The sequence below is a fragment of the Arvicanthis niloticus genome, chromosome 18, assembly GCF_011762505.2.
Source record: "Arvicanthis niloticus isolate mArvNil1 chromosome 18, mArvNil1.pat.X, whole genome shotgun sequence".
Taxonomy (NCBI): Eukaryota; Metazoa; Chordata; class Mammalia; order Rodentia; family Muridae; genus Arvicanthis; species Arvicanthis niloticus.
Genome location: NC_047675.1, coordinates 37485631 through 37512101, shown reverse-complemented (window position 1 = coordinate 37512101; position 26471 = coordinate 37485631). Strand labels below are relative to the sequence as shown.

The following is a 26471-nucleotide window of genomic DNA, read 5'->3' as shown; positions in this document are numbered from 1 at the left end:
GAAAAGTGGGGGAAGAGGGGGGTTTATGGAGCTGGAGAGATGGTTTAGTGGTTAAGATCACTGGATAGATGATCTTCCAGAGGACCTGGGCTCCATTCCCAGAACTTACATGGTACCTCATAACGAAAGCTTGAGTTCTAGGAGATCTGACACAAGTGTTTAGCCTCCATGGGCACCAAGCATGAACATACTGCACAGATAACACAAAGGGAATCACCCATACACATATAATAAAAATAAAAAAGGGAGCTTTGCCTCTTTCTGAAGGAAGAGGGAGGTGCCTTGCAGGTTTGTATGTGTAAGTAATTTGCTGTCCCCTGGTCTGTGCCAGACTTTGTATTTCTGAATCCAAATTTTTAATGAGAAGCAAGTGGATGCCTTCATTTCTGTGTCTAGTGAGTTACCTTCCTTAGCGATGATGTAACTAGCCAAGGATTGCCTGGCATATGACGTAAATATCCTCTAAGGAGGAGGAACGGGAGCTGGTATGAGCCGGCCTTCTTTGCCTTCAGAGGGATCGAACACCTCATCCATCAGCAGCCGGAAGAGATGGTTCAGCAGTTAAGAGCAAGTACTGCCCTTTCAGAGGACTTGAGTTCAGTTCTTAGCACCCATCTCGGTGGCTCACAGCTGACGGGTCCTCTGGCCTCTTCTGGTCTTCGTGGGCACCTGCACTTACATGCAGATCTCTCCTTCCCCACAAACAGATAACTAAAAAGAAAGTAAATTAAAATAAAAATGTCTCATTTGTTCCAAGGGTAGGATTCTTTCTAATTGGAGTTCATTAGCTTGGTTAACCTTTGCAGGTTTTGAGTGCCTATTTGTAAATTCTCCAGGTTTATACCTAGCTTCTTTTTGTTTTCTGAGAAACTTATCAATCTCCAAAAAGATTTTGGGCCATGTCATCTCTGATACCTTTCTCCAGATCCTTTGTCACTATTCTTCTCTCTATATCAGTGGTTCTCAACCTTCCTGATGCTGAGACCCTTTAACACAGTTCCTCATGTTGTGGTGACCCCCAACAAAAATAGTTATTTTGTTGCTACTTCATAGCTATAGTTTTGCTACTCTTATGAATCATAATGTAAATATTTAATATGCAGATAGTCTTAGGCAAACCCTGTGAAAAGGTTATTCGACCCCCAAAGGGGTCACAACCCAGAGGTTGAGAACCACTGCTCGAGAGTAACTATAGATGTCTGTGCCTGACCCTTTATGGTTGTTATCATTTGTGCATGTGCATGTGCATGTGGAGATCTGTTCCTGCTTGGCCAGTGACACCCCCACTCCCCCAGGGATTCTCCTCTCTCCATTTCCCCAGCACAGAGATTCTCTACCCAGCTTTTTATATGGGTACTGGGCATCAAACTCCGGTACTCAAGCTTGTTGACTAAGCTATGTTCCAGTACTTACTAGACTTCTTTTTTTTTTGGTTTTTCGAGACAGGGTTTCTCTGTATAGCCCTGGCTGTCTTGGAACTCACTTTGTAGACCAGGCTGGCCTCGAACTCAGAAATCCGCCTGCCTCTGCCTCCCAAGTGCTGGGATTAAAGGTGTGCACCACCACCGCCCAGCTAGACTTTTTTTTTTAAAAAGCTGAACCCAGAGAATCTGCCATGAAGTTGGCTTCTGTATGACTTCACCTCCTTTACCTTAAGCAGTTAGGTGAGAGCTGCTACTCCAGGTGTGTGCTGAGCCACTCACTGTCTTCTCATCCTTGCTTCCTCTCAGAGTAATCAACGGGTCGACCTTTATAAGTGGAAAGATGGCAGCGGGGAAGTTGGCACAACCTTACAGGGGCACACTCGAGTTATCAGGTATGCATTGCCCCTGGGCAGCTCCTTGGCCTGTCTCACAGTCCTGTGATGAGTGAAAGGAAGACGCCATCCTCGTCACATGCTTGACCTGCTGTATTGCATTTGCTCTCAGGAGCCTGCAGGGCTCAGACTTCCAGGCAGATAACGGAGAGCACAACCACTTAAAACTTAGAAAGTATGACTTGAATACCAGAAACTTGGCTACAGCACCTGACTAAGGTACAGGGTCAGGGCTGATTTTTGCTGCAGGAAGAAGTTGTTATAAAACAGAACCTCCCTATTTGGTGTCTGACTGTCCAGGGTGCAAGGACACCAGGCAGCAGCATGGATTGATTGCCTCACGAGGCTCCTGTTTCATAGAGTTGCTTCCTGTGTGGGGTTTCCAGAGTGTTCCTTGATCCTCTTTTCTTCTGGGTCACTATTTCCTTTTCCTGGAGAGTACTAGCAGGAAGTGTGGGGCTGGGGCAAATGACCTGGAAGTGATAGGAGAAGTTAGCTATTTGAGTGTACACAGAATGTCTGACCCGGAAGTGATAGGAAAGGTGAGATACTTATGTGTACACAATGTCGGAGAACTACTTCCTTTCCTAGGGCTGAGGATAACAGGCAGGAAGGAACAATTTTGTCACTCCTTAAGACAGTTTACCCAAGGCTCCTGTGATTAATAATTCAGAGCTCACTCTCTGCCTCCTTTTAGTTTTGTCTGTTTATTCAGAGAGTACGAGAAGGAGAAAATAGGGAGAGGAGGAGTAGGGTTTGTTAGGGGAGGGGAGCAGCTTGTGTTTTGTTTGTTGTTTTTAAGGCTTAAGGGCAATTTATTAGAGTTGAAAAGAAAAGCTCCAGGGTTAGGTAAGCTGTGATCTCCCTGCTCCCTGGAGGAGGAAGATGGAGAAGAGGAAAAGTCCATGCCGTTTGGGTTAGACCTGCATGGAGGGTCAGCCACGCGTGTGGGGAAGGGGACTTTAGAAAAAGCGTGTTTAGAAAGAGATAGAAAGAAAAAAGAAAAGGAACTTACGCTTTTTTGAGTCTGGACTCAGAAAAAAACGGCAGGCTTGACAGAACCTTGCTGCGGCCTGTGGCTTCTGCAGCATCCGCCTCTGGGCACGTTGTAGGTTGAAATGCCCTATTTCTTTTCAAGAATAGACAGGATTACAGCCAGCAGTTCTAGGGAGAAGGACCTGAGTTTCCCTCAGAGCTCAGTTAACTCTTGTTCACTTGCACAGAACTTTAGTGTCTTGCCCTGAGCTGTGTTAGGAGGCACACTGTGAAGACATGAAGCCACTAGAAACTGAATTTGTTAGTTCTTTTGAACGCGACATTGAAGCTCTGTCTTTCTGTTGTTCTGTTTGTCTCTGCCAGCGACTTGGACTGGGCAGTGTTTGAGCCAGATCTCCTGGTCACCAGCTCTGTGGACACCTACATCTACATCTGGGATATTAAGTAAGAACAATGAAAGGATGTGGCCCCTTGGTGGACCGCTGAGAACTTTGTTAGAGCTTGATCATCTTAGTTTGTTTCCCGTGGATGCAGATCCTAGATCAGGATGCGAGAGCAGGTATAGTAAGAGGTAAGAGAAGAGCTGCTGGGGACGAAGAAGACAGGCAGTGATAGAAGGCCACGAGGAAACACCTTCCACAGCGCCTTCCACAGCTATGACCAAAGGAGAGCCTGGGAAGCAGGGGACTGCAATCAGAGCTGATGGCTGTCCCCAGAAGGCTGAATGCCTTGGCTCTTCATGCTTGTCAGGGTTCTGCAAAGCAGTCCTCAGAGGCCAGGCAATCCCTTTGGCAAAGCAGCACAGATGCTGGCATTTGCAAGTCAAGCTGGTCTGCAGAGAGAGCAAGTGATGAGTTGTTAAGACATCTGCTTAGCTCTTATGGCTCTGTGAGGCTTCTGTTTCCCTGCTGTTGGGGGTGGGATGGGGTAGGGGAGCTAATGGCCTCCTCCTGCGGTTGCACCTCATAAAGTTAAAGGAGCTTCCGGCCTGAGGCCTGCCTTATCTAGTAAGAGCTCTTTTTGCTGATGGTTAGAGCTGGTCATTCTGTGTATTGGAGGCCCCCTGGCTGCCAAGTCATCACTTCCCTCATGGCAGGGACTTTGGTCGTTTTACCACACCAGCTGGGATGTAGACAGATGGCAAACCAGAGCTAGAAGGGGACAGACTATTCAAACTACCAACAGTGGTCTGAGGCAGTAAGGTGTGTGTATCTAGCCTGACCAAATATGGCTACCTTACTGGCGGACCAGCTCTTAAGCCTATGGGTCTCAGGACAATACCTGAGGAGAAATTTGGAAGTGAAGAGGAGAGCCTTCAGCAGGTAGAGTCCTCAGGGAGCCAAGGAACAGGATCAGGGAGTATTGTTCACACACATACAGCAAGTACCTTCATCATTTAGAACTGAATTAGTCCAGCATGGTGGTCCACGCCTTTAATCCTAGCACTTGGAATGCAGAGGCAGGTGGATCTCTGAGTTTGTGGCCAACCTGGTTTACAGAGTGAGTCCCAGGACACCCATGGCCACACAGAGAAACCCTGTCTTGAAAGTGAAAACAAACAAACAAAAACAGAAGAGAAAAAAAAAAAATAAGAAAAGACCCTGAATTGGGATTATTTAAGTTACACCTGAATGTATGAGGTTGTTAAAAAAAAAAAAAATTGGCAACAAGAAAAGATTTCTGAACATTTAGTGACCTAAAAATTAATTCAAAATCAAACATGGGATGGATCTGAGGTATTTTGATTTTATACCAGTTTATTACAAACCTGTAAGCCCCAAGGTCACATAAAAATTTCTTAGTTGAAAATTGGAACGTTAATTTGTGAAGTTTAAGAAACAATGAATGGTGAGTTTCCTTAATGTCTGCTTCTCTCATGTGTCTCTGTGGAGAAGTTACCCCTCTGACTCTGTGATCGACTGTTGTACTTTTTTGTATCCATAGTAGTTATTCTTCACCAAAATTGCAGTGGCATACATTTGTATCTTCATTATCCTGAAACTTGCCTGCACAGCTCTGTCTCACAAATTCTAAACTTTCCACCTCAAACAAGTCTCCATTCCCTGCAGCACTTGGCACTGAGTACTCAGCCCTTGCCAACTGCAGTTCCAGTTTCTATCTAATGAGTCTGACCGCCTTAGCTACCTTCTGTAAGGAGGTAGTTCTTAGAAGGAGAGATTCTGATTCTCTCTTTGAGACTCAATATTCATTATGGCTGGTCTGGAACTTGCTATGTAGACCAGGCTGGCCTCGAAATGACAGAGATCCACCTGCCTCTGCCTCCCGAGTATTGGGCTTAAAGGTGTATACCCACGGCCAGCTCAGGGTTCTGATTCTTACGGCTTCCTCTCCTATCACACATGGGCTACCCAGGCTATGATGAATGTTGTAATCTGTTTCTGTGGATGCACCTGAATGATTTGAAACCCAGGCTGTTTCTTGCTTAAAGTGTCTCACAAAAACGGATCTCTCTTTACACATTTTTAAAAGGTTCTTACAAACATGGTTAAGTCCAAATGTCCCTAGAAGAGAGTACCAAAGTGTCAGCAGATGGTGGAGTGCACTGTCTGGCTCTTGGTACATGATGATGAGCATTTGACTTCTGATTTCTCTGTTTCAGAGACACAAGGAAACCTACTGTTGCACTTTCGGCTGTAGGTGAGTGTGTGCACCCTGGCTTGTCTTCCCCAGGTCCTTCCTATTCATCCTTCTCACTACTCTGACTGCCCACCCAGCCTATTCTCCATTGTGGCTGGATGGAGTTCTAAGTCCCATGGTGCCTGGTGCCTGCTTCAGGCTGACCTGACCCTGACCCAGATCAGAGGTTATCAGCTGTCTTGTTCTCACCGTTAGCTTCAATAGTTGTCACCATAGTTGTTGTCACCATAGTTGTCACCATCTTGTTTCACCCTCATTCCCTTTGTGATTATTTTGAAGCAAAATATGGGTATTATATTATGTATCCAGTACTTTATTATGCATTACACACACACACACACACACACACACACACACACACACACACACACAATCTCTGTAGGCTGGAGAGATGGCTCAGTTGGCAAAGTGCTTGCCTTCCAAGCATGATCACCCCAGTTTGATCCCCAGAACTCATATAAAATAAGCTGAGTATGATGGTGTGTTCCTTAAACCCCAGAAATACAGAGAGAGGGACAGGAGCAGCCCTGGGGCTCACAGGCCAGCAAGCCCAGGCTAATTGGTGAGCTCCAGGCCCATTCATGTCATCCTGAGTCCACGTGCCCAGTGCCAGTGGCCAAAGCTAACTGTGCTGATGGGGAGATGACAGTCAAGAGAGATTTGTAGAGTGGGGTATGGTGATACACAGAAGCAGGCGTAGCTCTGTGGGTTCAAGGCCAGCCAGAGCTACATAGTGAGATCTTGTCTCAAAAAGGAAAAAAAAAAAGGAGTGGGTAGGGGGTGGTGGGGGCATGTACAGAACATATGCACAGAACTGCCCAACCTGGAGCTGATTCTAAAGCTTGAGTTAGTGTTTCCCCAAGATTATGTAAAACCAGCAATGACAGAGTAGAGTGGGAGGGGTGAGAGTGAGCATTGAGGATCTCTTGGTGTCATCCAGGAGTCAGATTCTTATGACAGCTGTGTTACCAACCGAACTATCCACTCCTGCTCCTCGTCCCCACTGATTGTGTGCTGTCACTTGTGGATTTTCCCTTGGAGATTATTTCCTCCTGAGGGGATTGTGATCTTGCTCCTACATGTTAACTCACTTGTTTACAACTTCTTTTCATGTTTACCAGCAGAGCCAGTGCCGTCATAGAAACTGGATGGGCTTTACTGGACCAGGGCTGGTTATCCAGCATCCCTGGACATGCCCCTCTGCCTCAGAGGCATTGAGGGCAGGCAGCCACTTTCTCCATGTTGTTTTTCTTTGCAGCTGGTGCCTCCCAGGTCAAATGGAATAAAAAGAATGCCAACTACCTTGCCACCAGCCATGATGGTGATGTACGGATATGGGATAAGCGAGTGAGTGACCTGTCCCTTGTGGTCTTTCCCTGTAGTTGGTGTTCAGTTCCCCCCAGAGGGTGTGAAGAGGATGTTATGGAGTCCCAGGACTCACCTCAATAGATGGAAGGGTCTTGTGGGCATGGCAGGTTGTCACTGTAACCACATGGCATTGGCTTCTCCTCCGAGTTGCTGTTGAAGGAGGGTGGAAAGTAAGCCCCTGAGACCAGTGGTAAACATGCCTTGACCTGAGATGGAGCCCCAGCTTGCTGCTCCCTCTTAGGACATCAGGGAAGCCATTACAATGGCTTTCCTGTCTTTGTCCATTTTCCTTTTTTTTTTTTTCTTTTTTTTTTTGAGACAGGGTCTTACTGTATATCCTCACCGGGCTTGGAACTTACTTTGTAGACCAGGACTGTGTAGACCAGGCTAGCCTAGAACCTGCCTCTGCCCAAAGAGTCTTGAGATTAAACATATGTGTTGCCATGCCCAGTGTGCTGCCCCCTCCTGTCCTCACCTCTCTCTTGAGACTCTTCTGCTGCAGAGGTGCCTCAGGAGTTAAGAGCACTGTCTACTCCTTATAGAGGACCCAGGTTCATTCCCTCATTTCCAGGATCCATATGGTATCTCACAACCATCTGGAACTCCAGTTCCCAGGGATCTGACACTCTCCCGTGGTCTTCTTGGGCACTAGGCTCTCATGTAATGGACTTACATGCAGACAAAACACCCTTACACAGAAGATAAAAATAAACTTTCTAAAAGAGAAGGGGAATCTTGAAGTCTCAATCCTCCTGCTTCTGATTCCTGAGTACTGGGATTACAGGTGTGCTGCTACCACATCTGGCCTCAGAATCTTTGTCTTCAAAATCAATATAAGAATAGTGAGTGTATCATTGAGGTCAAGCCTTTAGGACCTGATGTTTGTAGAGAATGACCAACAGGCCTCTTGTCTCTGCCATGTTTGCAAAATGAAAGCTTTGGTTTGAGGCCTCTGCCATTTTCAGTACTTCCAGCATAAATCTCTGAGGCAGGGGACTGATTATGCTCACCTCCTCCTTTGTGTATTTTGTCAGCCTCAAAATAGCCTCATGTACCATGTACCAAAAAGCATGCAAAGGCTGCCGAGTCCTGTGTATAATGGAAAGTCAACTGGGAGTCTGATATCTTGGCATTGGTAGAGTGTGGTGGGTGAAGCTTTCCCTTATACCCACTGCTTGCTAGTCCATGGGATAATGACAGGTATGAGAGTCAGCTCCATACAATCTGGGGTGCAATTACTGTTCCATGCTTTGTGAAATTTGGGGCTGCAGATCCTTAGCCTTTGTAGAGAGGGCGTCTCCATGACTGTCCTAACCCAGGTGCTGACAGTAAAGTCCTGGCTGGACAGAGAACACTGTACACATTTTTGAAAGATGAGGGAAGTGAAGCAGAGCTTGGGGGCTTAGGGGTGGCTCATCCTGCCTGCTGGCGAAGGCTGCAGGACCTGCTGGGGTGCATTGTGCACTGTGCTGGCTGAAGTCTGCCTCCTGGGGCTTGCAGGGGAGAAGGAGATTTCAAAAAACTGGAATGGCCTAGCAGTATCTAGTTTTGTTTTCTCTGTATTTGGTCCAGTCTGCCAATAACCATCTTTCTGCCTGCCTGCCTTCTTTCCTTCCTTCCTTCCTTCTTTGAATTTGCGGTTGGTTTTATTCAGTTTATCACACACTTCAGTGTAAGTTAATGTTCTTAATAAGGTGGGTTTGGTCCACCTGCCTGTAATCCTAGTACTCACATGTTGAGGGAGGAAGATTGTGAGTTCACATAGTTATGGAGTAATTTATTGAATTTAATTGCTCCCTCCTTATTGGTTCTAGAAGTTGCTTCTGATATTCTTGAGTTTCAGATAACACTGGCTTCTGATATTCTTGAGTTTCAGATAACACTGGCATGAATGTCTCGTACTTGAAGCTTCTATTGAATTAGGATTACTGCCCTACAAAAGGAAAACTTTAATGCTTTTTAAAAAAGATTTTAAAATTATATCAGGGGTGGGAGGGAGGGAGGAAGAGAGAGCGCGCACACAGTAAGTGTGTATGTGTGTGTGTGTGTGTGTGTGTGTGTGTGTGTGTGTGTGTGTGTGTGTAGGATGTTTTGGGGAACTTAGTACTCCATCACTAGGAGACATATGCTCTTACCCTCATGGTTGAAGTTGGATTTGTCATGGTCTCTTCTCGTGTCAGAAGGAGAACAGAAGTGTCCCCTCTGAAGGGAAAAGAAACAGTCATTACCTGTATCTTTTATTAAAATCACACACCAGGCTGGAGTGGGTAGAAATGAGGCTGACAGGCTTACTTACAGGACATGTGGGAGGGTCTGGGTAAGTCTTCTGTTGTTGGGTGTATTTGATTTGAACAAAGAGAGCTTATGAAGGGTAGAGGCTTAACTATCCTGGCAGTGTTGGTGTCCCCTCGGTACCCGGTACAGCATTCAGTGGTAGACATTCAATAGAGTTCTTCCAAAATCAGCAAACACAATGTCATTGTATTGCAGAAACCCAGTACAGCGGTGGAGTATCTAGCAGCCCACCTCTCCAAGATCCACGGCCTGGATTGGCACCCAGACAGTGAGCACATTTTTGCCACTTCCAGTCAAGATAACTCTGTCAAGGTGAGTGGTCCCCACTGGGGCCATTGGAGGAGCTTTGTGTGACAGGTGTCAGTGGTGTGTGATAGCATGCAGTTTGCTGGTGTGTTCATGTGCGTCATGAGTGCATGTACTCCTTGGGGGCCTGAGTCTGTCAGCCCAGCTCTGCTGACTAGAGGATGGGATGATGTAGCAGCCACCTGATGAGCCTCTGAATTTGTTCAGATTTCTTTCCCTCTCTGAAAGTCAGAGACAGAAAGCATTTAGGAGAGAAACGTTTACCTGAAAAGAACTTGTAAAGAAGCCAGATGCATACACAGAGATAAAGTCAAGAAGCCCACACAGTTGTTAAAACCACCAAGATTATAGTTTGTCTGTTCATGGTGGCAAGCCAGCAGTTTCTCCTCGGATCGTCATATCTGTAAAAGTTATGACCTCACACATGAGCGTCGGCAGGATAGAGATTTGCTAGTATTCTCTAACTTAAGTCCTGCTCAAGGTTTATATTCAGGAGTCCTGTCAGTTGTGATTTATCTTAGAGGCAGTGTTTCTCCTTTGCTTGTTTTCTGTAGCTGTGGTATCAGCTATGCACCCTTGATCAAAGCAGTGATGGGCCAGGGTAATCTCTGCCCCACCATCCTTCTGTGGTTAAGTCTCTATCCCTGTGCCAGGTCAGCACTTGGCCACAGAAGTTGGCTTAGCAATTTTGTGACTTCATCATCATCATTATGATGTTTTATTGGGTTTACATAGCTGTAATCTTTCTGGTACAGCTAGCTAAGCTTGAGTCCAAGGCTTTGTATGTAAAGGGCTGAAAGTTCTCTCTGGAGGTTTGTAAATCCCCTGGCATTGTGCTGGGAAGTGACTTGTTTGTTTGGTTCATTTGTGTTTCTGTCCCTAATCTCCCAAATTCAGGAAACAGGAACATATTCCATTCTGCATTTGAAAAAGAGATTAGCAGCATCCTGCAATGTTTGTTGTAAAGATTGGGTGAGATTAAAAAGAAAAGTTTTCAATGTCTGTCTGATGGTGTGAGTTGTCAGGGTATGTCACCTGTTGTTAAATCACGTTTAGATGTAGAAGCAATGCAGGATCAAACCCGTTATTTTACCTTTTATCTACAGTGGTTAGTCATAGGCAGTTGGTCTGTCCGTGTGTCCTGAAGTCTAGAAATCCTCGCTCAATGTTGACTCATGCAAAAGGAAGGTTCTTTGTGTGCCTGACAATACCATGCTTATGGGGGAGGAACTAAAAACACACTATTGAAATCTTTCTTTGGAGGATGAAAAGCAATGAGCTTGAAGGCCATGCTTACTTCAATTGTTGAGTTTTTCAAAATGGCATTTATTTCTCAAACTTTCTGTCTTGTAGTTCTGGGATTACCGCCAGCCTCGGAAATACCTCAATATTCTACCTTGCCAGGTGCCTGTCTGGAAAGCCAGATACACAGTGAGTGAGCCGTCCGTTGTACCTCTTGTCTGAAGTGTGCATTTTCCTGCTTTCTTTGTGAATGCAGTAGTGGCCTTAGCTACTTAGCCTCCAGGATGCTTGACAGGTGCTCCACAGAGAAGCAGGCTTGCGGAGGTTCTTGGTCACCAAAGTTGCTCAACAGGGTAGGATGGAGAAGAGGGGCCAGGGTGGGAAGCTGCTGAGCTATATAGTGGAGAGAATTCTGGTTTAGACTCAGAGGACCTGGTTTGGGGCCCAACTCCCCCACTTAATGTTTTTGTGGCCTTGGAAAAGATATGTCATTTTAAGTAGTTTTTCATTTCCAGAGTTGAAGGATACTTTTCACTCTGCCCTTTAAATTTTTAAAAAGTCTTTTGTGTTTATTTGTGAATGTGTGTGTGTATCATGCATGTCGGTGCCCATAGGCCATGGTGGAGTGGTGGAGCCCCTGGAGCTGAGTTACATGCAGTTGTGAGCCTGCCAACATGGGTGCTGGGAAAGGGACTTGGGTTGTCTGGAAGGGCAGCAACTATTCCTGACTGCTGAGCCGTCATTCCAGTTCAAAGATTTTATTGTTAATTTTTTTATGTGTGTGTGCGTGCCATGGGAGTGCAGGTACTCACAGGGGTTAGAAGGTGGTGTCAGATCCTTTGGAGCTGGAGGAGGTTGTGGGCTGCCTGCCGTGGATGCTGAGAATGGAACTTGGATTCTCTGGAAGAGCAGTGTCGTAACTGCTGCTGTCTGCCCCAGCCCCCCACCTTCCTTTTATTATTGTGATAATATTTGCCATTCTAAAGTGGACAGTCCATGGCATGTGGAATATCAATCTGCTTTCTACTTGAAATCGTGTATATGAATGCTTTGTAAATCACAGAAGGGTACAGATAGCCCGCTACCCACCTCTAACCATCTTTCCATGGCCATGTTGATAGCTGTGAGTCAGAGATAAGTGTCTCTCCTTTAATGTCACTTTGAAAGCAAGCACCGGGATGAACAAAGCGACATTTATGCATTAGGCTGTCACCCTGGGACATTGTAGAGCAAAGAAGATAATTGGACATTATGTTGTTTTGCATCTGGGATCACTTGCCAAGAAATGAGACACTGTTCTTAGGAGCTGACATCTCTGCATTCATGTTTGCTTTAAAAAATAAACATGAAGGTTGGGGAGTGTTATCGGGAGGAAAGGGAATAGATAAACAGATGTGCTGTATGTGTTTTTCTTTAAATAGCAGTCTAGTTATAAACCAAATGGGCCCTCAGTTCCCCTGCAGACTGGGTTTTACTAAGTCAGACAGCAGTTCTGGGGGAATTCAGTTTTCCTGACGTGGTGTTGCTCTGAGGCAGTGAGAAGGTGATACTCCCTCCGTGTGGATGGCGTTCTGCTGGCCTGTCTGCTGCGGATTTTCTCAGCCAGCTTTGTGTACAGGAACTCATGGAGAGTAGGTAGGACGTGGACTTGAAAGAGCCATGTGCTTATGATAGCATTTCCAGAGTTATCCAAGCATTTGCTTTAGCCTCATCTTTCATTTGCTGTGTTCCATAGAGGCTATATGTGGTAGACATATGATACCTGACAGAATTTTCGCAGATGAGTTTGAGCTTTCCATATTTTTTTTAAAATAGGTTCTAAGCCTGGCAGTGGTGGCACACACTTAATCCTGGCACTCAGGAGGCAGAGGCAGGTAGATCTTTGAGTTCTAGGCCAGCCTGGTCTATAGAGTGAGTTCCAGGACAACCAGGGCTACACAGAGAAACCCTGTCTCAAAAACTTAAAACAAAACAAACAGAAAAAAAACAAAAGATAGGTTCTTTTTGTGTAGCCTTGACTGTCTTGGCCTGGAATTTGATATGTAGACCAGGCTAGCCTCAAACTTGTGGCAATTTTCCTATCTCTGCTTCCTCAGTGCTAGCATTATAGGCCTGAGCTACCACACCTGGTGTCTCTCATGTGGCTTATTTTAGTTAGGAACAGTTTGAGCTTTGGTTTGGTTTTGGCTGATTCCACATGGAGTAATCCCAGTTTCCCCTTCTTGGCTGTAGCCTTTCAGCAACGGGTTAGTGACCGTGATGGTTCCTCAGCTTCGGAGGGAAAACAGCCTGCTCCTGTGGAACGCGTCTGACCTGAACACTCCGGTTCACACCTTTGTGGGGCATGACGACGTGGTGCTGGAGTTCCAGTGGAGGAGACAGAAGGAAGGTGAGTGAGGAAGGCCGCCGTCTGATTTTCTTCTGAGCTCTGGTGGACAGCTCTGCCAGTCATGTGCCATAGTGAGGTAGCAGGCCAGTGCTGGCTCTAGGGACCGGAAGGCAGGGAGGGCTGTGTTTGATTATATATGAGTAAAGGGAGTGGGGAACATTTTCCCTCTCCCTGGTTCTCTTCTCCAGCTTCCATTGTATCTCTCTTGCTTGGAAGAGATCTGCTCCAGGAAGAGGTCGAGAGGGGTTTTGTTGAATCATTTCAAGGGCCAAAGACTTTAGAACCTTCCAGACCCAAGCCATAACAATAGCAATTTTTTTAAAAAATACTTTTTTTTTTAAGATTTATTGATTGATTTTATGTATGTGTATGAGTACACTGTTGCTGTCTTCAGACACACCAGAAGAGGGCACCGGATCCCATTATGGATGACTGTGAGCCACCATGTGGTTGCTGGGAACTGAACTCAGGACCTCTGGAAGAGCAGTCAGTGCTCTTAACCTCTGAGCTATCTCTCCAGACCACAATAGCAATTTTTACTGTAAGGGTTGGTGCATGCCTTTAATCTCAGCACTCAGGAGACAGAGGCAGAGCACCTCTGAGTTCCAGGCCAGCCTGGTTTACAGATCCAGTTCCAGAACAGCCAGGGCTACACAGAGAAACCCTATCTTGAAAACAAACAAACAAACAAACAAACCACAATCCTCCTCCCCACCCAAACCCAAAAAAACCCTAACAAACCAATAGCAGTTTTCCTCCTACCCTCTTGCTCTTCTCCCTGCCTTCTCTGTCTATCCTCCCTGTCTGTCTGTCTGTCTGTCTGTCTGTTTGATGGTTCTGGAGATCAAACTTAGGACTAAAGTATACCCCTGGCTTTCACCACCAATTTGTGAATCCCTAAAGCTGGTTTGTCTGGTTTTTTTTTTTTTTTTTTTTTTTTTTTTTTTTGCCTTCCACAATTTAATTATTCTGAATGTGTGCTTAAATTTGACCTTCCTCCTGACCTAATGTGCTTTGGTACCATGTCTCTCCTCAGTCCGTTCCTGTTGGAGCGGGCACCGCATGCCTTTGGCTCTGATCATCATTGAGGGAAAGGAGCAGGATGTGGCAGCTATGGGAAAAGGAAAGAACCAGTAGTCAGAGGGTTGGGTGTTGTCGGGCCATGGAAGGGTATCCTGGTTCTTGGTGTTCGGCCACACCCCCAGAACCCAGGCTCCTGACACGAGGTCTAATCTCCATTCAACCTGCACCCTTCAGTCATGTAGGGCACAGGTGGAGGGCATGATTAACAGGTCTCCACCTCTAGAGATTAAAATACTAATGAGTTATCTAAAGGCTGGGGGGGGGTGTAGCTAATTAAGTTATTCCCTCCCTTTTTTACCCTCCCTATAAAAGCCAGGCTCCCCTGGCTTTTGGGGGGGAGCACGAACCATCTACATCCATTCACCAAGCCATCCATGAACAATAAAAGCTTTGGAAAACTCCTGGACTCCACGTGTCTCCTGGGCCTGCTGCCAGGTTCCCAGCCTTTGGAACCCTGAAGCTTCCCAGTGCAGCTGCAGGCCTGCCCGCGGCAGCTGTGTGAATGTGGGACCCTCCGCCGGCTGTGTGGGAAGCCCGCCCGGGACCCTGCCACTGGCCCTCATGACTTTGTCATGCCGCTGGACTCCCCGAGAGTTTTTCCCACAGGGTGTTGTGAAGGATCACAGTGCAGAGAGAGAAAAACATGTAAATGAACAAAAAGGAAGATGTTTGATCATTAGGAGAGAATTCCAAAGTAGACTGAGGCTAGAAGCCAGATACCTAGGTGGTCTAAGGGCGGCAGCAGGAGCTCCAAGACAAGGAGTGGAATGGACAGTTGGTGAAGGCAGGAAGATGTGTGAAGGCGGGCAGTGATAAGAGGACCCTTGGGAGTATGTGAGAATGTCATGGAAGATGCAGGGAGAGGAGCTGAATTTACGGGACACTCAGGTGTACCTTTTCCACAAAGCCAGGGCCATGTGAGGATAGATGTAAGGTCACAGCGTTGATACCCACGAACATGAGACTAGGTAGTGGGATTCACCAGTGATTCAGAGAGGTTGCTAGGAGTGCCTCAGGATGAACAAAGACACTGTAGGAAAGGCAGAGAAGGGACTGATGCAGAGGACTCGCCCTTGGCCAAAGCCCACTTATCCTGTTGCTATGTACACATCTGTTGCCTCAGTTTTCCCATCTATAAAATGAGGGAATTGAGTGAAGTTTCTTCTGAATTCTTTGTTGTATAAAGTTGACCAGGAAGGAGAGTCCAGACGCTCTGTAGTTACCCCCAGTATTCTCATGCTTTATAAGCTGTTTCATGAAGTACCCTAAACTTTTGTGTCATCTCTTTGACTAAACCCAGTATCTTAAAAACGTGATTCAGCTGATTAAGAAGATTAAAAGACTGATTATTTACTTCATAAAGAGATGTATTACTTTACCAAAATAAAAAAAAAAATGTTTTGAACAATGAGATTCCATGATGCATAGAACACAATTTATTTTTATACTCCTACCAGCTCCTTGGGAGTACATTTGCAGAGGCGAAAGTTTAGGTGACATTAGGTCTTAGTGTCACTCTTGTCTGCTAATTTGCCGGTTATTATTTCACTTCATTTACGTCTCTACTCTCTTGAGACTTCCCCAGGGAGTCCTGAAGTCCTAGCTCTCTCAGCGGTCTCTGCTGTTATCTCTCATTCGACTTATCACCAGGATTTTATTATATGTTTATCTGCTGCTCTCTTCTCATCATTGAAATGTGAGCTCTACAAAGCTAGATAATCTTACTCATGCCAGTGTTTAGGGCTTAGGCAGGTACTTGCCATAGCATAAGGTGTGTAGTGACTATTTGCTGATTGTATGTACTATGAATGAATGAATGAATGAATGAATGAATGAATCATACTCCATTGCTGCCTGTAACAAAATGGATGTCAAATCCGGAGGATTTAAAAAAAAAAATACATTTTATTGATTTTTTTGTAACTTTCACATCATGAACCCCAGTCCTGCTCATCTCCCTGTCTCCTCACATTTGTCTTCCACCCTTGCAACCTCCTGTCTAAAATTAAAAACACACAAACAAATAGACCAAAAAAACCAAACCAAACCAAAGAAAGCATAGAAAACCACTCAGCATGGGAGCTGTAGTGTGTCACGGCGTGTCCCGCAGTGTACCCTTCTGTCCACACATTGTCACTTACAAAGGTTCATTGCAGTCAGTCATTGGTCTGGTTCAAGATCTTTGACTTCTGTGAGACCAATAATATTGGTTCAGAGGATGTTTTGTTTTGTTTTTGTTTTCCCTAGGGTCCAAGGACTATCAACTGGTTACATGGTCCCGGGATCAGACCTTGAGAATGTGGAGAGTGGATTATCAAATGCAGAGGGTATGTATTCAGTGATATTATTGATAAATATTAAGTGGATACACTAGAAATTTAAGCAAAAGATACAAGAAATTAGAGAATATTTGCTGACATTTAACATGTGCCTGTGGTGGGCTGATGGCCTGTGTATGCCACACTGGCCTGTGGTCTTTCAGAACTAAGTAATCTTCACTTTAAGGCTAAAGACTCTTATTTTTATCCCCCCGGTCTTAGTGTTGGACAGGATGGAAACCACACTGAGCAAATGACTTAGCCTTTCATTTCTTTCCTTTCCCAATGGATTGCGAAGTCTGCTCGTCGGCACCACCTTCTCTGTGAAGCTCCCTCAGTGCTTCCATATATGAGCATTTGTTTCTTACATAAGTGGAAGTGGTACTGGAGTGTCACTCTGAGCTGTCATGGGACTGTCTTGTTCTCATCCAGTGGCTGGATCACCTGACGGTGAGAAGCACGGCTCACTGGTGTTTTATATCAGACAGCACTGAGAGCATTTCCCACTCCAGCTCCCCCAGAGCTGATGGGAAATGCTAGGTGAAATTTACAGCACTGCTTAGTTTAAACTCACCTGAGCATTTTGGTCAAGTCCCCACCTCTACCTTATCACCTTTTAAATCTTTTTTTTCCAGAACATACCATTTGGTCCAAATGCTTGAGGTTATGGTATTTGTGCTTCTGAGTTAGCTCAATAACTCCATTAAGACTTGGAATTTAAGTAGTTTTTTTTCCCTCAGCATTTTTGCTGTGGTCAAGATGGAAAAGGATGATATGATAATAGAGTCTATTATCCTTTTTGTTTATCTAGGGAGTATTGGCAATGGGTGAAACCTATTTGAGGGTACCAGTTCTTGGCTACTCTCTATCCTTTATGATGAGCCAAACCCAGTGACCATTTCTCTTACATCTCTAGCCCTCCATCTTTATCCTTATGTTTTGGTGTTTTTGTCTTTTGGTGCTGCTGTCAATCAAACCCAGGGTTTGGGGCCCACTAGGAAAACACTTCAACACTGAAGCACACTCCCCACCATCCTTTGCCCCTGCTTTCAGCTCTGTGCCAATGACGTCCTGGATGGTGTTGATGAGTTCATTGAGAGCATTTCTCTCCTGCCGGAACCTGAGAAGACCCTACATCCTCAAGACGCAGATCACCAGCCCAGCCTAAGCCATGGAGAGGAAGATGGTAATGTAACTGATGTCCTAGGTGAGGGACCCCACTCTGCAGTCCAGAGTTACATAGCAGTTACCCTAGAACTGACTTATTTTCTAAAACATTTCCAATATTGTCTGTCTCTCCTGGTAGCCATAAAGGAAGATCCTCCCAGTAGTTTGCTGGAAGAGAAGAGATCAGACCAACTAGGCCTGCCTCAGACTCTGCAACAGGAGTTCTCCTTGATCAACGTGCAGATCCGGAATGTCAATGTGGAGGTAAGGCAGAGTAATGCCCTGGGACTCCTGGTGTAGGAGCATGGGCAATCAGTCTGTCTGAGCTGCCCAACACAGGTGCTGAGAACTTTGGCCCTATGGAAGAGCAGGAAGCATACTTAACTGTTGAGCCATCTCTAGCTCCTGGATTAGTTTTTAATTCATAAGTTTCTATAGAAATAGAAGTTTTTCAAATGTAGACATTTTTTGAAGCTCATGTACTGTAGCCTCTCTGTAGCACCTCCCTAGCCCTTATTTTATGATGTTGGCTCTGGGAAGGCCTAATGATTGTCAGGAATATGGCGTAGGTTAATGGCAGAGCTGAATTTAAGCTGCATCTCCTCTCTCTCTCCTTTGTGAGCTAGTTTTCTCTCATGTAAATTCAGAGTAAGAAGATGACCAAATCCTCTTGGTTCACTTAATACTTGGAGCAGACCTGGACCAGCAGGTTGTTCTTCAGTGACAGAGTCCTAAGGAGAATGAGGCCAGGAGATGAGACAATAAAGAAGACATTAACCTGGGATTGGGAGGTCTTGCACAAGCTATGTCTTAGGCCAAGCAAACTTACTAAGAAATACAACATCTTATATATACTCTTTCCAGGGGAGACATGGGATGAAGTCAGTAGCAGCTGTCTGTCATACAATGGGATAAAGTCAGCAAGATGCTAATTGAGCTGTGTTGCACAAAGGGAGCCTGGTCTGCAGTGTACTTGTGATACCTCGTGCTCAGCACAGCGCCTTGGGACTGATAACTCCAGTCTCTTCGAGGGGAAAAGCCAAGTACCCAGGAACCAAAATCTTAACTTGTTTGATGCCCAGACTGCAGCACCAGACTAAACCTTGCCAAGTCTGCTCCTGGGCAAGGACATAAAACTTGGTTCCTTTTGTTGTTTCAGCAGGGCCTCTGAAAGCCTTGGATTGGCCTAGCTCTCAATGTGGAATAGTGTATGTGTGTGTGTGTGTGTGTGTGTGTGTGTGTGTGTGTGTGTGTGGTGCACGCTTGTGTAGATTTTAGAACTCTTTGTTTCAGAGACTTGAGTATCAATCACTCCGAGAAGGGCTTTGGAAGCTCAGCGATTTGTTTGGTCTATAAAGCTGTTTTGTAATGCAGAGTTACCATGTTTCACAGATGAGGAAATGGAGACACAAGGTACACAATGACTTCAAAGGCCAGCAGCTATTTGGTGGGATGAGATAATATTTAAATATTTAAATTTAGTTGTGTAGTTGAGGTCTTTAGATTTCCCATAAGTTTGGCTCTTTTCACTAAACTTCACTTCAGTTGCCTTTTCTAGTTGGCCACATTGGAAATCAACAGACCTAAAAGCTACGTTCATGGCTTCTCTGTATCAGCTTAGCCTGCAGCTGTTGTCCCAGTTGAGATCAGTGTTGGTCTGGTGAGAACAGTGTTGGTCTGGTGAGAGCAGTGTTGGTCTGGTGAGAGCAGTGTTGGTCTGGTGAGAACAGTGTTGGTCTGGTGAGAGCAGTGTTGGTCTGGTGAGAACAGTGTTGGTCTGGTGAGAGCAGTGTTGGTCTGGTGAGAGCAGTGTTGGTCTGGTGAGAGCAGTGTTGGTCTGGTGAGAGCAGTGTTGGTCTGGTGAGAGCAGTGTTGGTCTGGTGAGAACAGTGGCGGTCTGGCTTTAGAAAGATGTTGATTGGGTAGTTGTGAAGCTTCCACCACTGCCTAATTCCAGAACAAAAGACAAAACAAATCAACAAAACACCTCTGTGGCTTAGTCAGGATTTCTACTGCTGAGAAGAGATACTCTGACCATGGCAACTCTTATAAAGGAAAATATTTAGTTGGGGCTGTTTTGCAGATCAGAGGTTTAGTCCGTTATTGTCATGGTGGGAACTGTGCAGGCAGACATGGTGCTGGAGAAGGAGCTAAGAGTTCTAAATCCTGAACTGCAGGCATCTGGGAGAGAACTGATTTGAACTTCTGACACACTTCCTCCAACAAGGCCACAGTTTCTAACAGTACTACTCCCTATGAGCCAAGCATTCAAACACATGAATCTATGGGACCACACCTATTCTAACCACCACACTGTAACCAGCAAGTGTGGTAGCACGCTTCTGTAGTCTCAACATTCAGGGAAGATTATGAGTTCAAGGTCAGCCTTAGCTCTATAACAAATTCCAAACTAGCCTGGAGTACATAGTAAGACCTGTCTCAAAATAAAATAAAATAAAATAAAATAAAACAACTCCTTTATGCAACTATAGAGGTGTATCAGATATTAGGGGTACTGGCCACTCTTTCAGAGGACAAGAGTTTGGTTCCCAGCACTCACATAGCAGCTCATAACTGTAACTCTAGTTCAGGGGACCTGAGACCCTCCTCCCCAAGCCTTTGTGGGTACTACAAGCATGTGGCATGCATTCATACAGATAGCTAGAAAGTCTTTAAAAAGAGCGTTTATACCTGGAAGCAGTTACTCTCCATTGCCCCCACTCCTACCCCACCCCACACCCCCACTACCGCCAACCCCAAAGAGTCATTATTTTATTTTCTGTCTATACATTCTCTCAGGAGTTCTTAAGTTGACTCAGGTTATGTCTTTAAACTTTTTGCTTTTTTTTTTTTCATGGCAAAATAAGTATACAAGTTTTAGTCAACATTGCAACTTTGAGATGCTTTTTTAAAGTTAAAGTATTTTGAGTTTGGGGCTGGACAGATACCTCTGGTAAGAGCACCTGTTGTTCTTCCAGAGGTTCTAGGTTCTATTCCAGCACCCACATGATGGCTCACAACCTCTATAACTCCAGTTTCAGGGAATCTGATGCCTTCTTCTGCCCTTCAAAGGCACCGACACATAGGCGGTGTGCAGGCATATCCATACATATAAAATTTAAAAATAATATATATGTGAACTTATTTAAGCCACTACTGAAACTTAAATATCTGTTCTGAAAATGAATTATCTTTTAAACTCATTTATCTTTAAAGGCATTTCCCTTCCACTCAGTTACTAGGAATATGGGCATTTGTGTAGATTGCTAAAATCTATCTGTATCTTGCTGAGGTTATGGCTCATAGGGAGAGGACTTGTCTTGCCTATTCAAGGCCAGCTTTAAGGCTCAGCACTGCAAATAAAATGCAGCACAGTATGATAAGGTAAACCCCTTTGCATCTGAAGACCATCGCCATTTGTCTTGAAAGCACCATGTACTTGTCTTACAGATGGATGCTGCCGACCGGAGCTGCACGGTGTCTGTGCATTGCAGCCACCACCGTGTGAAGATGCTGGTGACGTTCCCAGCCCAGTACCCCAACAACGCTGCTCCTTCTTTCCAGTTCATTAACCCCACCACTATCACGTCCACTGTGAAGGCCAAGCTGCTGAAGGTACTGCTGGGTTCCCAGCTTCAGTTTCTCCTCAAGGCTGTAACGAGCCTTGGTGAGATGGAGGACAAACCTGGATCAGTAAGATATGGAAGTTGCCCGTTCCCCGAATGCTGCAGTTTCTGCTGCATACCCGCTGTCCTGGCCACCCACTTGGTGCAGACAGTGGTAAGGCAGGGCTTCTTTTTCTTTTTTATTTTTCTTGTAACCCAAGACAGAGTTTCTGTGTGTAACCCTGGCCATCCTGGAACAAGCTCTGTAGACCAGGCTGTCCTCGAACTCAAGAGATTTGACTATAGAGCAGGGGTTCTTAACCTGCTGTTTTGAGGTGTGGGTATGAGTGTCCTTTGAAAATTTAATAAAACTCATGGGGTTTTCTTCAGAAAAGCTTCTACAAGTGTTCTGTAGGACGGATTTCATAAATACTGCATGCAGATATATGAACTACAACTACTGCCTTGTGAATTTGGAGCTTTGCAGAGCAATTTCACTCATCCAGAAAGAATGTATCTTACCTCCAGGCAAGATATATTTTGACACCAAAAGATATTTGATAGTTAGAAAAAGCGTATGTATAGTCATTTAAATATCTCAGAAAAGGAGCCCTGTGGGTTCAGAAACTGATGTGTGTATGAAATAATTTTAAGATAAATTAATTTTAACAGTACTTTTATTTTACCTGGCACATTTAAAAAAATATTATTATATCAACATATAATTAGTGAAATGAGCTAGTTATATAGTCCTGTAATCCAGGCACCTCGAGTAGGAGGCAGGAGGGTCAGGAATTCAAGGTTATCTTCAGCTACATAGCAAGTTTGAGGTCAGCCTGGGCTACATAAGACCCTGATGCAACCAAAATGAGATGTTTTATACTTTTTAATTTTTATATCAAGCCTTCTGTACAGTGGTGGGTTTTACACGTGCTGCAACAGTGAGTCTGAAGGAGGCACACCTCCTGTGCTTCGTGCAGGCCATGACAGCAGTGGTCCAGGTCACATGCCTATCTTAATGTGGGTGTCAATTCATATCTCTAGCACATGCCTTAAGATGTCACTGTTTTTATGGATAAAAATATAACAATATGTCTTAACTTTTGCTAAATAAAAGTTTTTGCCCTGGCTTATAGTACTCAAATCTTTGCCCTGGCTTATATCATTTGAAGCCGTTTTCTCTGCATCCTAGTGACAAGGTTTTTCATGTGTGGAAGAAAACTGTAGAACTCACTAGAAGGAAAGAGTAGTCACTCTATTCTGAGGCTCAGGAAAGCTCTTCCCTTGAGCACTCGTGGAAACCGATAGAAGCCTCAGGCCTGGCCATGTGCCGGCTACCATGCCGTCACGCTTCCAGGCACTTTGCAGAATATAGCCAAGCAGGAAGCATATGGACGTCTGATTCTCTCCCTGACGGAGTTTTGGGTCTTTTCCAGATCCTAAAGGACACTTCCCTGCAGAAAGTGAAACGCAACCAGAGCTGTTTGGAGCCGTGCCTGCGCCAGCTTGTCTCGTGCCTTGAGTCGTTTGTGGTGGGAACCGTGGACTTATTAAGCCAACCTGTGCTTTAGTGTCTTGTCCTACTTCTAATCCCAAGACCTGGCTTCCTTTGTGGTGCTGTATCGTTGTCTTGTAACACAACTTAAAGATAGGCTGTGGGCTCTAGTGTGCTTCTCTCTGATTTCAGAACCAAGAGGACAGTGCTTCAAGCAACCCATTTGCACTCCCAAACTCTGTCACACCACCCTTACCAACGTTTGCACGGGTGACCACTGCCTATGGCTCATACCAGGATGCCAATATTCCCTTTCCTAGAACCTCTGGGGCCAGGTTTTGTGGAGCAGGTTGGACTCTTTGTTGTTCTTTGACTCTTAACTCTGAGGGAATGTAGCTAAGAAAGGCTTATATTCTGCATTAATTATCAGAAAATGTTTGTTTTTTACTTCCCAAGAACTCAAAACAACATATGGTGTAATGCTAAATTGGTATCTGTGAATATAGCCTAAGAATGTTTACTGGGAACCTGGGGAGGTGGCTCAGCAGGACAGAGCACTTGCTGCTCTTTTGGGGGACTCAAGTTCAGTTCCCTGCACCCACGTTCGGCAACTCACAGCCATCTGAACCTCCAGCTCCAGGAGATCTAACATTCTCTTTGGGTCTCAACAGGCACCTGGATACACAATAGTGTGCATACAGAGAGACACATGCACATGCATATAAGTAAAATAAATAAATCTTTGTAAAAAAGAATGTTTGCCATAATCCAAGTCATAACTATTTAGTTCTGATGATCCTGAGTTTGCATCTGCTTAGATCCATAATTCTTTGACCTCTCCTAGATCTAGCAGACCCTAACCTGTCCCTTTAAGGGTCAGTATAGTCATAAGCCTTGGCAGTTTATGGAGATGTGCCTCAGGTATACTGAAATAGAGAACAAGCCCTCCTAGCTGCTGGTAAGAGTGCTTAGCATGTGTGCATGTCAATCCCTAGTACCACCAAACTTATATATACATTTTAATACAGTTATTAACCAGGCATGGAGGTTCATACCTTAATCCCAGTACTCAGAATGCTGGGGCTGGAGGCTGCTGTGAGTTCCATTCCAGCTTGCCCTTCCTAGTGAGACCCTGTCTCAAAGAACAAAAGCTTTAAAAAAGAAGTCCAGTCTTGCCATAGGAGTTCCCACATCCAGCTCACTGACAGCACTGTGCTCATGTGTCTCCTCTGTCAGGTTACCTGGTGTACTTCACACGGCCCATGACGATGCATCGAGCAGTGTCTCCCACAGAGCCCACTCCTAGGTGAGTCTGGGAGATATGGCAGGAATCTGCATCTCTGGGTCTCTCTTTGCAAAGTTCATTTCAGTTCTTCAGTTAAATTTTTCTTTTTCCTCTATTAAATTAACTTATTTCTACTGTATGGTGGAAAAGTAACCTTTATTTGCCTGATGTAATTGTCATCTCTAAGGCTGACTGCTGAATAACCCTTTCGAACTCTTTCTGATCTCTGGCTGGCTCAAACTCCTCTCCAAGCTGACTGATTCAAACTGGCTTCTCTCAGCTTCTGACTGAATTGTTCTTCTTGGTCTCCAACTAACTCTAGCAATCTGTTCTAATCTTCTGGCTCCTTCTTATTCTCTGGCTTGTTCTGTCTTTACCTGTGTCTAGTTTGTTCTCTCTGCAACCTGTCTGTAAAAGTGTCTTGGGAAAACTACATCCCCCTATCCTTTCTCTTAAGAGTTGGGTGTATCCCTTTTCTCAGATCTTTCTCTGATTCGTCACTTCGTCTGTCCCTCAATTAGAAATCATTGTTTGGGATTAAAAGTGTGTACTAAGGGCCTGTCTAATAGTCCACATGAGAGTAGATGCTATTATTTGAAGAGGGAGGTTGCCAGGTTTTACACTAGACCAAGCAGATGAAACCTTGATTCATGAGAACTGAGGTCAAATACCCAGGGTCCCAACACCCACTCTCCAAGGGAAACCAAGCTGGTCTGGACTTGGGACCACATGCCCTAGTGGGGACCTTTTCCAGTGAGCAGTCTTTTATTGATGTGTAATTGGCAGTATAAAAGTCTGGAGTTTACTGCTCAGTGACCAACATTCAGATCAAGATACAGAACATTGTCCTGACCTCTAAAAGCTCCTGGTCCCTTTGCCAAGTCCCAGAAGAAACCACTGTCCTGACATCTGCCACTCTCTTTAAGTTTTGCCTATTATTAAACATCATTGAGTTAGACTTATGCAGCATGAACTGTTTTACATGTGGCTTACTCTGTTCAACTTAATGTTTTTTTTTTGTTTTGTTTGTTTGTTTGTTTGTTTTTTTGTTTTTTTGTTTTTTTGTTTTTTTGAGATAGGGTTTCTCTGTGTAGTCCTGGCTGTCCTGGAACTCACTCTGTAGACCAGGCTAGCCTCGAACTCAGAAATCCGCCTGCCTCTGCCTCCCAAGTGCTGGGATTAAAGGCGTGCACCACCACCGCCCGGCCAACTTAATGTTATTGAACTTGATTTGAGTGGCTGCGTAGATCAATAATTGCATTGTATGAACATAACGCAGGGTGATTCATTCTTCTGTTGATGGAGTCTTGGATCATTTCCTGCTTGAGGCTATTAAGAGTAAAATGAAATATACAAGCCTTTTTTTTCTTTCTTTCTTTTTTCCTTTCTTTTTTCTTTTTGCATGGATATACTAATTTCTTGACCCAAGGAGTAGAACTGCCGAGTCATAGGATAGGCATGTGGTTAACTTTGAGGAAGTCTGTGCTGAGAGGCGAGGGTATTTTGTCCTCCTCTCAGCAGAGCCTCAGGATTGATGACTACACAGCTTCTCTCTGTGTTGCCAGCCCTTCTACTTCTGTCACTGTGGTGGGTGGGAAGTATTGCCTCATTGCTTTGATTTGCATTCCCACAATGATGACTAGCGATGTGAACAGCTTCTGTGTGCTTATCGACCATTTGGGTGTCATCTTTTGTGATGTGCCTGTTCAAGTGTCTGCACTGCATTCCTTGTTTGTGGTAGATGTCTATTTTTGTTGCACATCCTTTGCTGAATATGCATTGACTGTCCTAATGTATGATTGGTTTTCCTCTCTCCTTAATGTCTAGTGAACATGGCTTTCAATTTCAGTGAACATGATGCTGTCTAATTCATCATTTTTTAATTTTATGGTTAGTGATTTTTGTATTGTATCAAAAGGAAAAAAAAAAAAGCCTCAATCTACATGGAGGTCACAAAGATGCCTCATGCATTTTCTTCTGGGAGTCTGTAAACTCCTCGTTTAAGGTCCAGGGTCCATTTCAGTCTCTTTGCTGTCTACGGCATGGTGTAAGGGTGGATGTTTGTTTTATTTAATAGAAATAAACAGTGGTTCTAGCACTGTTTATGCAACCTGCCTTTGTGGATGAAAATTGGCCGTCTGTGTCTGCACCCTAGTTATTCTTTTGATATATACATCTCTCCCCATGTCTCATCACTCAGAGTATAGCCTTCTGTGGTAAGCCTTGAAGTTTGGCCATGCAAGTTCTCGAAGGTTATTTCCTTTAGTTTTTTGTTGACTGTTCTAGGCCTTCGCACCTCCACAAAACTCTGTCAGCTTGTTAGTGTCTGCAGTGTCTGCTCATGTTGTAATTGCAGTTACACTGACTCTGTACATCCATTGAGAGAACTCTGATGTTTTAACGGTGTAGAATCTTGTCATGCCCTTGTATAGTGTTTCTCCATTGTCT

The 26471-nt window shown here is 44.8% G+C and overlaps 1 protein-coding gene across 10 annotated transcripts in view; it reads left to right on the top strand.

Annotated features, from left to right (window-relative positions):
* The window catches only part of Wdr59 (WD repeat domain 59), a 71319-nt gene that overhangs the window by 16275 nt on the left and 28573 nt on the right, over positions 1–26471 (top strand). For 6 of the 10 annotated variants that reach the window (XR_013104899.1, XR_013104898.1, XM_076915900.1 and 3 more), the window contains exons 4-17: positions 1731–1816; positions 3176–3256; positions 5433–5470; positions 6729–6817; positions 9329–9445; positions 10793–10870; positions 12914–13070; positions 16401–16480; positions 17525–17678; positions 17778–17902; positions 21089–21253; positions 22680–22775; positions 22931–23087; positions 23975–24044. Coding sequence is in view for 8 of the 10 variants with exons in the window: in XM_076915900.1 (XP_076772015.1) it covers positions 1731–1816; positions 3176–3256; positions 5433–5470; positions 6729–6817; positions 9329–9445; positions 10793–10870; positions 12914–13070; positions 16401–16480; positions 17525–17678; positions 17778–17902; positions 21089–21253; positions 22680–22775; positions 22931–23087; positions 23975–24044 (1493 nt within the window). In the remaining 2 variants the exon portion in view is untranslated. The remainder of the gene's footprint in view (positions 1–1730; positions 1817–3175; positions 3257–5432; positions 5471–6728; positions 6818–9328; positions 9446–10792; positions 10871–12913; positions 13071–16400; positions 16481–17524; positions 17679–17777; positions 17903–21088; positions 21254–22679; positions 22776–22930; positions 23088–23974; positions 24045–26471) is intronic. The other 4 variants (XM_076915901.1, XM_076915903.1, XM_034522881.2 and 1 more) reach the window with 1 other exon arrangement.